The 13281-nt window shown below is 34.1% G+C and overlaps 1 protein-coding gene across 3 annotated transcripts in view; it reads left to right on the plus strand.

Annotated features, from left to right (window-relative positions):
* Window positions 1–13281, plus strand: part of Thsd7a (thrombospondin type 1 domain containing 7A) — a 414330-nt gene that overhangs the window by 327162 nt on the left and 73887 nt on the right. For all 3 annotated transcript variants that reach the window (XM_047561721.1, XM_047561723.1, XM_047561722.1), the window contains 2 exons: window positions 7711–7945; window positions 11944–12059. In XM_047561721.1, coding sequence (XP_047417677.1) covers window positions 7711–7945; window positions 11944–12059 — 351 coding nt within the window. The remainder of the gene's footprint in view (window positions 1–7710; window positions 7946–11943; window positions 12060–13281) is intronic.

Here is a 13281-nt window from a genome sequence, read left to right on the forward strand (position 1 = left end):
GATGGAACCTCAGCATTCATGAAGGCAGCCAGCCCCATGTGAAATACCAGGACCAGGCAGGGTTGTGGAGGGTTTTTATATTGTGGAGTAGCCTGAGGCAGGGTATCAGAAATGGGCACAGGGACAAAGATACCCTGTGGGGACAGAATGGAGATGGCAGTGGGAGATTGGCAGGTGAGGAAGAAGATTGATCAAATGAGTACATGTACTAAAAATAATAGAAATCAAGTTTCTAATTACTGAAGAAAGGAGTTACAAATATGTTCAGAAAGAAAACTGAATTAAACCCTGAGGTATTGTTTTGGGATTAGAATTTATCAATGTAATTTTATGGTGTTTTTTAAATTTCTTGATTCTTTTTACTTATACATGACAGAAGACATTTTGATATAATTATACAAGCAAGGAATATATCTCATTCTAGTTAGGACTCCATTTTTGTGGATGTACATGATGGTAGGATTCAGTGTGATGTTTTCATTTATGTACATAGGAAAATTTTATCAGATTAATTTCATTGTCTTTCCTTTTCCTATTCCCCCTCCTTCCCTGTGTTCCCCATTGTCTAACTCTACTGAACTTCTATCCTCCCACCTCTTATTGTGGTTTAGCTTCCATGTCAGAGAAAATATTTGATCTTTGGCTTTGGGGGATTGGCTTATTTCATTTAGTATGCTAGTCTCAAGATCCATCCATTTACTGGCAAATGTCGTAAAGTCATTCTTTATGACTAATACTCCATTGTGTATATATATACTACATTTTCTTTACCTGTTCATCTGTTGAAGGGCACCTAGGTTGGCTCCATAGCTTAGCTATTGTGAATTGTGCTGCTGTAAACATTGATGTAGCTATGTCACTGTAGTATGCTGATTTTAAGTTCTTTGGGTATATACTGAGGAGTGGGATAATTGGGTCAAATGGTGGTTCCATTCCTGTTTTTTTGAGGAATCTGCATAATGCTTTCCAGACTGGTTGAACCAATTTGCAGTCCCACCAGCAATGTAAGAGGGTACCTTTGCCGCACATCCTCGCCAACATTTATTGTTACTTGTATTCTTGATAATTACCATTCAGACAATAGTGAGATGAAATCTCAGTGTAGTTTTAATTTGCATTTCTCTAATTGCTAGAGATGTTGAACATTTTTTCATGTATTTACTGACCATTTTTCTTCTGTGAAATATATTTTCAATTCTTTTGCCCATTTATTGATTGGGCTATTTGTTTTTTGAGGGTGTTAAGTTTAAATCCATATGCAGTAGAATTAAATTTAACTCCTATCTCTCACCCTGCACAAAACTCAACTCAAAGTGGATCAAAGACCTATGTATTAGACTAGAAATGCTGCACCTGCTAGAAGAAAGTGTAAGCCCAACACTCCAACATATCGGCTCAATCAATAATCAGTGAATTGGATGGCATCAAACTAAAAAACTTCTTCACAGCAAAGAAAACAATCAAAAGTGTGAAGAGAGTGCCTACAGAATGGAAGAAAATCCTTATCACTTGCATCTCAGATAGAGCACTAATTTCCAGCATACATAAAGAACCCAAAAATTTTATGGTGTTTACTTGTAAAGATAGATATACAAATAAAAATAAAAAGTATGTGAATACAGTAAGTCCATATAACACTCAGATCTTGGTTTCATTTTTTTCTTTCTTTCTTTTCTTTCTCTTTCTCTTTGTGTGTGTGTGTGTGTGTGTGTGTGTGTGTGTGTTTGTATGCGTGCATGATTAGAATTGAACCCAGGGTCTTATGCATGCTAAATATATACTCAAACATGGAGCTCCATACCCAGTTCCAGATCTTGGTTTCTGATACCATTCTCTAATAAAAAAAAAAAAAACAGAGCTCCTTGGAGAAATGGTGGATTCCAAGACTGTGGTAGAAAAAGTAGAAGATGGCCCTGAAGAATATGTCTAGAGTCCAAGAAGCAGAAGCAAGCTTGAAGAGTCTCCCACTGGTCACATAGGCAAACAATCTGAATACCAGAGTGGTAATCCTAACAGATCATAACCCATTAAATAAAATTGGAAAACATGGATGCACATTTGAAATACATAAAAAATAAATAAATAAAATGAACATCTGATGAAGAGCAAGTTATTTACATAGTCTCAATTATCTTCTTATTAGAGAAATTATACATATACCACTTGAATCCAATGATCAAAGTTAGTGTTGCCAGTAATGGATCAAATCAAAATCTTGTGTCCTCCATGTGACACAGTGAAAACGTGACTCACTTCTCTTATATTCTGCCAAAAATGCATATTTAGAATCTAATCAGGATGAAATATCAGAAAAATGCTAATCAGAAGATGTTATACACAATAACTAACCTTTACTCTGCCAGAATATTTAAATTTTAAAAATTAAAGAACCATTCTAGATTAAAGCAGACTAGCAATAAACATGACATCTAAATACAACATTTAATTCTGAATTGAGTCGTTGGGCTATGAAGGCTATTTTGGGACACTTGACAAATTTGAATAGATTCCAGACAGGCGCAGTGGCACTTGCCTGTAATCCCAGCAGCTTGGGAGGCTGAAACAGGAGGATCAGGAGTTCAAAGCCAGCCTCAGCAAAGGTGAGGCACTAAGCAACTCGGTGAGACCTTGTCTCTAAATAAAATACTAAACAGGGCTGGGGATGTGACTCAGTGGTCGAGTGCCCGAGTTCAATCCTTAGTATGTCCCCCCCAAAAGAGTCAAATGGGTTCTAAGAATTAGATAATAATATTGTATCAGTGTTGATATCCTGATTTCCTGATTTTAAATATTGGATGTGATGATATATAGGAGAATCCCCTTAATTATGGGAAATACACCCTAAAGTATTTATAGTAATTAACATCATTTTGTCAACTTCATCTAGATGGTCCAGCAAAAAACTTTTTTGATATGGTACTTTCAATTTTACTGTAATTCTGAAGTTGATTTAAATTTTAAAAAAAGAAAATAGTAGAATAAAAACAATTTATATAGTTGCTTTCCACACAATCTTGAATAGTAATATATAGTATCAGCGATATGCAAAACGTAGCCATAAATGCTTCTTATTGAAATGTTATTTGGAAACCAACTAGAGGTAGTTTATACACTGAAAAATATAAGAGTAATTCTTTTCCCTTTAAAAAAAAAAAGTGTTTCTGTGTCTTTGTGTGTGTATGGATGTGTGTGTATCTTATTTTTTACATCTGGTTAAATAAAATTGGTAATGTGCTTTTTTAGAACTCTATGATATTTTAAAGTAAGTCTTTCTAGTATTGTTTAAACTGAAGGATTTTTTCCAAAAGCTACTTCAAAGTTATGTTAAGAAGTTCTAAAATAAAGCAATCTTTTAATACTGAAGTCTGGCATATTTAATGTAAAATAGTAGTATAATGATGAATTTGAACAAAGAATTAAATATTGATGTTATATTTTTAGACCTTAACTTTTTGAACCTCTGTGCAGATGCAGATGCTCAGCAAGCTTCATTTAAAAAGAAAAAAAATGTTCATAATGTTTTCCACTAAGTATAATAACAATTTCTGTTAATTTTCACTATATAGTTGATTATCCTTACAGAGGGGAAAAAAATGAGAGAATGTCTATTATTGTAAAGTTCAGAATGACCTGATATAACTTCATCAGTCAAATACCAATGTGCCCTGTGCCCACTTTATTCACAGAAAAATAGATGCAGATTAAAATAGAATTACTCCAGTTTTTTCTCAAATGATTTGGTAGCCTTCAAAAATCATTTTACATTGCAAAACCCGAAGGCTAGTAATATTTCTACTTTAACGTGTTCATTTTCCACAGCTGAAGTATTTTAATTCTAAGAGCCAGGAAGCACTCCTATTTCCTAGAGGATTTTGAGGGACCCAGGATCTATTGTGTGTCTATATACACATACAACTCTGGTTTCTAAGTGAATACTGGCATTTCCCTATCCTCCCACTCTTGACCTTGAAGAGGGACTTCTGCTTCAATCTGTCTCCACATGACCACCACCCAGGATTTACGCGGGCTCCACAGCAGGAAGCAGTATTCCTCGGTATGCAAGGAGAAAAGTGGGGAGGGGACTGTGCTGCAGCAGAATCTCCTGAATACTCTGAGACTAAAACTCTTCAGGATTCAGTTCTCCCAAAGCATGCCCTTACCTAAGTACTTTTCATCCAGCATCAGTCTGCAATCAAAAGGATTTGGGCTGCAGTAGCAGGCAATATCCAGAGCACCTTACCGCTTCTTCATCACAAGCACCTGGTGTCCTTCCTTAACCCTGCGCTGGTTATTCTCCACTTAGAACTGCATCAATATTGCTAATTCCCTAGGTCATACCTGTTTGCCTGCCTTTGTTTTTGTTTGTTTTTGTCTTCTTAGATAAAATTCTCCCTCCCTTCCCTGTTTTCTCATAACTCTTCTTCTCAAAACCCTACTCCTTCGAAACTCATTTCAGAGTCTCCTACCTAAGGCATTTTTCAGTCTCAAAAAAGTAATGGAATCTTCCTGCTTTGAATTCGAATTATACTAAACACTTATCTTAACATAATTATGATGTTCCACATAGAATTATACCCATTTCTATGCTTGTCTTATCCCCCAACTACTCTTCCTCACTGCGTTATAATATCCCTGTAGTAGCAAGGATAATTTCTAACCCCTCTAGTGTCCTTAAAGCATCCCACATGAACAGTGCATCACATTTGTATGCAATAATTGTTTAAAAGAAGGTTCTTTGTTTCACTCCATCATATAAATTGTAAGGACATCAATACCAGAACCAGAAACACCATAGCTCTGACTCAGTGCATCCTAACAAAGGTTTTATGAACTAGATGTCAGAAGGAAATGTCACTTTTTCATTCTAAGAGAAATTTCACTTACTAGTTGGTATTCTCCTTTCTGGACCTAGGGATTGAACCCACGGGTGCTCTACCATTGAGTACATCCTCAGCCTTTTTTATTTTTATTTTGAGACAGGCTCTCACTAAGTTGCCCAGACTGGTCTCAAACTTGTGATCCTCCTGCCTCAGCTTCCCAATAGTTGGGAATAAAGGCATGTGCCACCACACCTGGCAATAATTGGTATTTTTATATGAGTACAAATGTTCCTTTACAAAGCAGGATTTCACCCAGGTCTCATGAAGTCCTTCCCTTTGATGGAATCATAAAAAATCTAAATAGTGGTTTTACTACAAAGAATATATTTTTATATGTAAGAAAGATTTTTTAAAATATGATTATTACTAATTTTGTCATAGGTCACATTTTACAACTTTTACAGTACTATAGAAATATTCCCAGATGTCTGGAATTAGATCATCCCATAAATAATAGATACATTCAATATTATATTTATCAATTTTTCTACCATAAAATTATTCCCCAAACAACATGACGATGCTCCAATGACTGATTACTCCAACCCAGACTTTCAAAATTGCCATATTGTTGTTATAATTAAGACCACATTGGGGCTTGTCTGTGCAAGGATCCTGACAATAGCCCAAACTGCTGATGTAGCTTTAATGTGGATTGGGGCAAGAAAATAAATAGCTTTTATGTCTATAAACTTAACAGCTATCTTGCAATTCCTTGACATGTTATGCTGATGTTGTAGAAGTTTTTTTCTTATCATTTTTCCAAAGCCAACCAGTTAATTCCAATGTTAAAAACAATTCAGTTTTAAAAATCACAGTTTAAATACCATACATATGCTCCCAATGAAAATAGTGTAAGTAAACAAGCATATTCTTTGTAGATCATTAATTTTCATATTAAATACAAAGGAACTGTTAAAATAATTTTATATATGTGCCTATGTGTATATGTGTATGTATATAAACATGTGCTTGAGAGTTAAGATGGAATAAATCTAGTGCCTCAGGGAATGGGTAATAGGAGTGCTCATTTACTTCTCCCCAATCCAATTAGTATGTTTTAAGATTCATTTCTATTCAAATCCTAAACTTCTTTGTAGGGACTGCCAGGGTCACCGAGCTATGTGATGGAAGATAGGATATGAACTGTGACAGATGGTTTCACCTTCATGAAGCAGGGAACATTAATGAAATGCTGTTTAATGCAGGTTGTTCTGATATTGAGACCACATTCAACACTGCATAAATGATTCTAAATTGCCATTAAGTTCTCACGTATACTGCTACTGATTTATTTGCTGAGTAGAGAGATGCCCTTAAACATAAAAGGAAGAAATAACTGAAGATCAGCTCAAGGTGTGGCCCCTGTAATCAAACTGTCAATAAAGTGAGCAACAAATTCCTCCAGCACCCTACCTTAACAATATAAGACTTTTCACTTTCATAACTGGAATTAGAAATAGCAGCAGTAAGAAACTGGACTTTGTAAATTCTTCATTAATACAATGGTCACTCCATTTAATCTGTTGGGGCTTATCCTCTTAATATTTTTTAACTCATATGGACAGTTGGGAACACAAAATAAGGCCTCACCTATGAAGTAATTATAATGGGGCTAGCACATAAAAAAGAATTTCAGAATAAAAACTCCCACACCATATTCCATTAATTAAAAGACAGATTCATCTTACCCTTTAACATTTCTAGAATTGTGTGCATCTTAAAACTGCTATGACCCAGTTAATGGCATAGTTGTCATTACTTATATATGTGAACTTCTATGTTATTCCTGGTGGAAATTGCAATCCCATGATGCTTCTGCCAAAACACAGATGATCAAAAACAGCTAAGGACCACTGGAAGAAAGAAAATAAATTCTAGCTCCTTGCTTAAGATTTTATTGACACTTGTGTCAATTAAGAATGCAACAGGATCAGAGTCTAGTGATGAGTATCAGTATCCTGGAAGAAAATTCTGGAGACAGCAAGAATGAACTCTATAAGAGATTCTGTGTCACCTACATCTTTGATATCACAGACAATGATGCAGTGTAGGAGAACACACACTTCAAGGAGTGTGAGTTAAAAAGTGACTCAAAAGACTGAATTATGAATGTAAAGTTTTGGAATATATTTCCTTTTAATGTATACAAAACTGATATAAATCTAAGTCACAGCAAGCTATTTCAATAAACACATAATAAAAACTAGGTTTGATCAGAAAGCTTTTTATCATAGTTTAATTTGCATCCATTTTTTCCTTTGGGACACATGCAATGGCAGTGCATTGCATAGACAATGACATCTAGATTTGAAGAAATATAATAATGTCATTACTCAGTGGCTTTTCCAGTAACATTCTAGAAGATCATAAAGTATCATTCAATTTTAACATCCATGTATCTAATCAGCCTAAAACCTAAGACATCAAAATAAGCAGTATTTTAAAACCTGTAATTAAGACTTTCAATTTAGGGGATAACATTTGAAAATGCGCTCAGTTTTCTTCACCCACCGAGTCTCAACATACCTGTGTCTTCTTATTAGCAATCACATAGCTTCAGTGCTCCTTATGTACAACTTCTCCAGAGAACAATGGCCTCTCTCTCTTAAGGTAGCCCATGGTCTTTAAAAGCGAGTATCATGTCTACTACATATTTTGTGTTTTAAGCTAGATTAAACTAGTTTCCTAACTGTGTGCTAGTAACATGCTATATGCTATATAAGTAGCAGTTATCATGGTTGTACACCCTGTTCATTCCAAGAAGCAGGGAATGGGAAGGTTCCTTGTGGCTCTCTGTCTCATCTGCTATCCCTGTTCATTTTTATAGGTGGAATTCGCTGTCCAAACACCAGTGCTCTGCAAGAGGTGCGCAGCTGTAATGAGCATCCCTGCACCGTGTACCACTGGCAAACTGGTCCCTGGGGCCAATGCATAGAGGATACCTCAGTGTCATCTTTCAACACAACTACAGCTTGGAATGGGGAGGCCTCGTGCTCTGTTGGCATGCAGACAAGAAAAGTTATCTGTGTACGAGTCAATGTGGGCCAAGTGGGACCCAAAAAGTAAGGGCTTTAGAAAGACAACAGTAAATCCTCTGGTCAACCATGCAGAGGATTGGCTCAGGCTTCACTTGCTTCATGAAATGGAACATTTTGATGGTGTCATACCTGTCCTCAAGAGTAAGATTTGTTTGTCTGGAATGCCAGCTGCTGATAAAGCTGTAACAGCTTTGGAGTCTTGTACCTGAGATTCATAAATTCTATAGGAATCTTTCTATCTGGTACCTACTTTATTTTATAGAAGCATTTTCCACTTTTATTAAGCTAGTGAGACAATGAAAGTAGTGCTTGCTCTAGGCCTGGCTGAGCAGTAATGACAGTATAGAGTTCTAGGAGTGTAGGTCATCCGTGACTTCCTATATATCCGTAGGTTATGGAGGCTGCCAATCTACTTTAATTGAGTGGTAGCCTTCTGTGACCTGCTTTTCATTTCCCCTAGAAAATACCATATAAAAATACTGAGAGCAAACATATCTACCAGTGGTTAAATGAATAAGCCATTTACTTCCAAGAGAGAGCTTTGAGATAGAACGAGTGTTATAAGCAAAAAGAAAAAAAAGAAAAAAAAAAAAGCAGTTTCTCATGATTGTGACAAATACTATTATAACAAAAAGCCATTTTCTAGAAGGGAGGACAAAGAACCAAAGAGTTGGCACATTATAAGTGTCTTTTGAGAAGTATAAATAAAACAAGGAATGGCACAACCAGATAATCAATTCTCAGAGAAAATTAAAAAATAAAATCTAAGATCTGTTCTTTTGAGGGGAAAGAAATTTATTCTTTTAAATTTAGAGAGCATAAAGTTTCAAAACTTCAAATACTCTTAGCTGTGAAACATGGGTGGGTATAAAGGTATAAACATGGTCTCATATTTTCCAAAAAATCTGCCAAGGAGTCAATTATTGTGGGTGATCTCATTAGTTACGACCTATCTAACTAATTCTGGTCTTAATTTTCAAAATCTAGTGAAAGGATTTAATGAAAAAAACGCTAATATAATCACTCAATAAATGTTAGAAATTGTTATTTTCTCTTAAAATTTTTAGATTCTTCTTAGTCTTTCCAAAGGAAATGAAAATAATTTATCTGGTGTACGGAAAACTCCAACATGATAATAAGAATCCCATTATGAGTTGTTTTATCTGGCTAGGGTTTTGGATATTAGAGTTATTTTTAGCCCAATACTTCATTTGTTTATATAATTTGAAATCTGAAAATATATTAGAAAAATATATGCCAAGGTTGATGTGAATGAATTGAGATTATTCTATATGCTTAAGAGGTAGCTCCAAACTAATATTTTAATAGAAATTATTCTAAGCGTCTGATGAATCCAACTTAGGAAATGAATGTGCAATGCAATGTGTTGATATTCAGTGGTGGTTGCAAAAGAAGCAAAATCCCAACCTGGAAGATCTTTCCCGCCCTCTCCCCCCAGACACCTAGGATGTATTTTATTTTTTAAAATTTTTTTAGCAGTTCAAAAATGTGTTCTGTGATTTTCTAAAATAATGGGAAGAGCAGATTAGTTGCTAGTTACAGTCCTTAAGCCCCATCCAAATCAGAATTCACTATTAATGGTATTATCCTGGTTCTTGCTGGAATAAGAACAGAGGTAGAAATATTCACTAGAGAGGTGCAGGGTCAATTTTTGGTGGCACATGATTAGGGTTATTATGCTGTGGACAGTGAGCTTACTCTCTCACTCTGTACATGTTGTACAGTCAGTCACCCTTCAGAAGTTTCTGTGGACATTTTCTTCACTTATACAAACTACAAAAATATTTTTGTTTTTGCAGGCTAATGGATGTACATATGTATAGGCCTATGCATAAAAGAGCCTGCTGGATTAAGATCATTAAATCAATCATGAAAGCACTATGTTGGACCACCACAATAATCCATTAAAAAGTTGCTTTGCTTTTGCAGCCTTTATTCAATGACCTGGATACGTCTATAGATTTGTTAAATCAAATGGATTTACTTTGCCCTTAAAATTCTGGAAAATTATTAAGTACTGTGAATTTGAAAGAAAATGTTATTAGCCTTCTCCCTAAATGCTCAGTTAAATTCAATGAATGCTTTCCAATACCAGTCATTTGAAACAAAAATGCAAATAGAAAGCTTGTTTTAAACTTCTCTTAATAAAATAGATTACTGTGCAATGGTAAAATCAATGTTATTGATCTTATCTATCCTCCCAAGTAACAAACTTCAACTCCTATCACATCTGTTTAATTTGACCTTGAATAAGATTTGGGGGGAAATCAATTCCTTGATTTAAACCACAAACACTAAATACAAACAGTACAAGGGAGAAAAGGAACATGTTGACTGAACCAATTGCCTCACCAAAGGAAGTCTGAATTCATTTTATTGAATGTAATCTAGGCTGTATAATTTATCTTTGTGTATTCATTTAACGACTTTGTGGTTAGTAATTTTGTTCTCCACAGTTAGTCAAGTATCTTGCTGTGGCTATTTCTAAACTAAAACAATATTTGGAGGTTGTCAATGATAAGATTGTAAATCCCACTGATTTATTCAGGGCTAATGTTTGAAGACTATGCAATTGAGTAATGCCCTCCCATTGTTAAAGTTATAAAATTGCCTCATTGAAAAGGAGTGCTTTCAATAATAATCACTGACCAATGATTTCATCGTCCCAAAAGAATTAACCAGATTACATGTAAGATTTTGCCATATAACATTACCTGACATTCAGTTAAATTATAATTCTAAAGATTTACAATTTGAATTATAGCACCACATCAACTTATATGTTCCACACCTAAATTTCTTTATTGTTCATGACTTTGAATGGTCATTGCATTTAGGAAAATCAAAACTTATCCTCAACATAAACCAAGGAGATTATTTCTTTTGAAATATTGAATCCCATATATTTTAAAAATCCATTTCCAAATAAGCCTAAGTATTTTAAAGAAAGGAGAACATGTATCTATACAATCGAATAAATCAAGATATTTGTATATGTGAAAGGTCAGATAGCAAAGTATCAGATATATCAAAAATAAAATGTCTGCAGAATGCTATAAAAGAATTATGGAAAATAGGTTAATGGTGTTGATTTTTTTTCCACTTATAGTTCAGTTCTGAAATCTTCATCTCCTATGAAGATACTTTAAAATCTTTTTGGTTACTGATTATCAATTTATTTCTGGGCTGGGGAGGTAGCTCAGCTGGTAGAGTGCAAAGCCTTGAGTTTGATCCCCAGTACTGCAAAAAAAAAAAAAAAAAAAAAAAAAAAAAAAAAAAAAAAAAAAAAAAAAAAAGAAATTATTTTTTATTGACTTTTTATTTTATTTATAGTCACTTTTTGCTCCAAAAAAGATATTGTAGCTTATAAAAAAATTTAAAAAATATTTGAATCCCTAACACTAAGTACAAAATGGAAGGAAAAAAATAAAAATTAATGAACTAAATGAAACCAGGAAAAAAGGAAAAATAATTTGCTATAATGGTTTATATTTTTATTATTTTATTATTTATTATAAAATATATAGCTGCTAATATAATATTGTTTTTGAGGATGAACTGTGTAAAGAATATACTTCATTATAAATTTTGTTTTATGCTACGCATATTTTATAAAAAAGAATGTATAGAATTAACCTGGAAATTTATAATAGGCATAAAGGTTATTTAATTATAGAGAGACATAAAATTGGGTCCTTAAATTGGTCATTTGAATACCTACAAAATTTCTTACAAAGCATGTTAGAAAATACATATTTATTAAGGTAGAGATTATTATTGTGGGAGAAGGGTACAATTGTTATATTTTATTCTGGATAGCACTGGTGCTACTCTTAAATCTACACATTCTGTTCTGAGAAGTTTTACTAAGATACAGTTTGAAATAATTAACTCAAAAACAGAAAGGCTCCCAGAAGTTAAATAATACAGATTGATGATGGTTTTGCAATTTCAGCAATGAAAATTCTAAAGTTAAGTCATCTGGCTTATTCTTTCTCTAGGTGTCCGGAAAGCCTTCGGCCTGAAACCGTGAGGCCTTGTCTGCTTCCTTGTAGGAAGGACTGTATCATGACTCCATATAGCGACTGGACACCATGCCCCTCCTCCTGTAGAGAAGGTATGGTCTGCAGAGTTTCTTCAGGTTTTTCCTCAGAAAATGCATTCAGTGGGACTTCCAGATTCTTCTGACCAATCCTTGTTTGTGGGTCTTTTCTCATTGCTACTGGGAAAGGTATCACTATCTTCTGGGTGACTCAGGCAAATAACTGAGCAATGTTTCTCTCAGTGTCACAAATAACACCATGTCTTATTTTCTTAGAGAGGGCTATGTAGTCCTGGTTTGGCATGAATGTCATAACATTTTAGTTTTCTTCTGGAAATACATTGCATTCGAGTACTACACAAATGAGTTTTATACCAAAAACTGACTTGAAATTTTATGATATATATCAAAGTGAAAGCATTCTAGATTTTATTGTATTAATAACATTTGCTTTTACTTAATTCTAAAAGAATGTGTACTGGTCTTCTAGATTTTAAAAATAATATACAATGATCTTATCAGAACACATGGCTTCCAAACTACTTACTGGCCTCACATAGCATAAGACTGGATTTGCTACAGATTGAATTATATGGCTCCAAGGATGGAAATAAAGGAAGAGAAAATTGGTCAAATTGTTTCTCTGCCAATGCTTAATGTGCTATGGGGCATTTACAAGATGAGTATTTGTTCTCAATTTGGGATGGTTTTGATTTCATGACTTACAAAGTCTCTTTAGTGTCTTGGCAGATCCTTTGATAGTTCTTTCCTTACCATGGATAACAGAGGCTTTTCTCATTGCTGCTGAGAAAGGTATCAGCATATTCCAGGTGACTTCCGTAATGACTGAGCAAATTTTTTCTCATTGTCACAAATGACACTGTCTCCTGTTTCTTATTTTGCTCTCCCAATAGACAGAGATAATGTTTCTTAAATTCCTTTTATGGTTGTGTTTTATCTATGCTTCTCTACTCACTAAAGAAATTCAATTAAGAATCAACTTCTAGTTTAACAAACAAGTATTTAACAGGCTAAAAGTTATTTAATCCTTTAGAAAGTATAAATTTAATACTGGATTGTTTTTACAATATGATTAACATTTCATATAGTGGGACACATAAATTTCTTTTGTTTTTATGCTTTTTTTCTATTCAATAAATAGTAAACTGAGCAAACTAGAAAATGTTTTATTTTAAAAGTCTTTTAAGAATCTACATAGCTTTGGAGGAAAAAGGGAGGTATTAGCATAAAAACGTTAATGACATAAGCTTACTAATAAACCTATGTCATTGTCAAA

This window comes from Sciurus carolinensis, chromosome 8 (assembly GCF_902686445.1).
Source record: "Sciurus carolinensis chromosome 8, mSciCar1.2, whole genome shotgun sequence".
In the NCBI taxonomy this organism is placed as follows: Eukaryota; Metazoa; Chordata; class Mammalia; order Rodentia; family Sciuridae; genus Sciurus; species Sciurus carolinensis.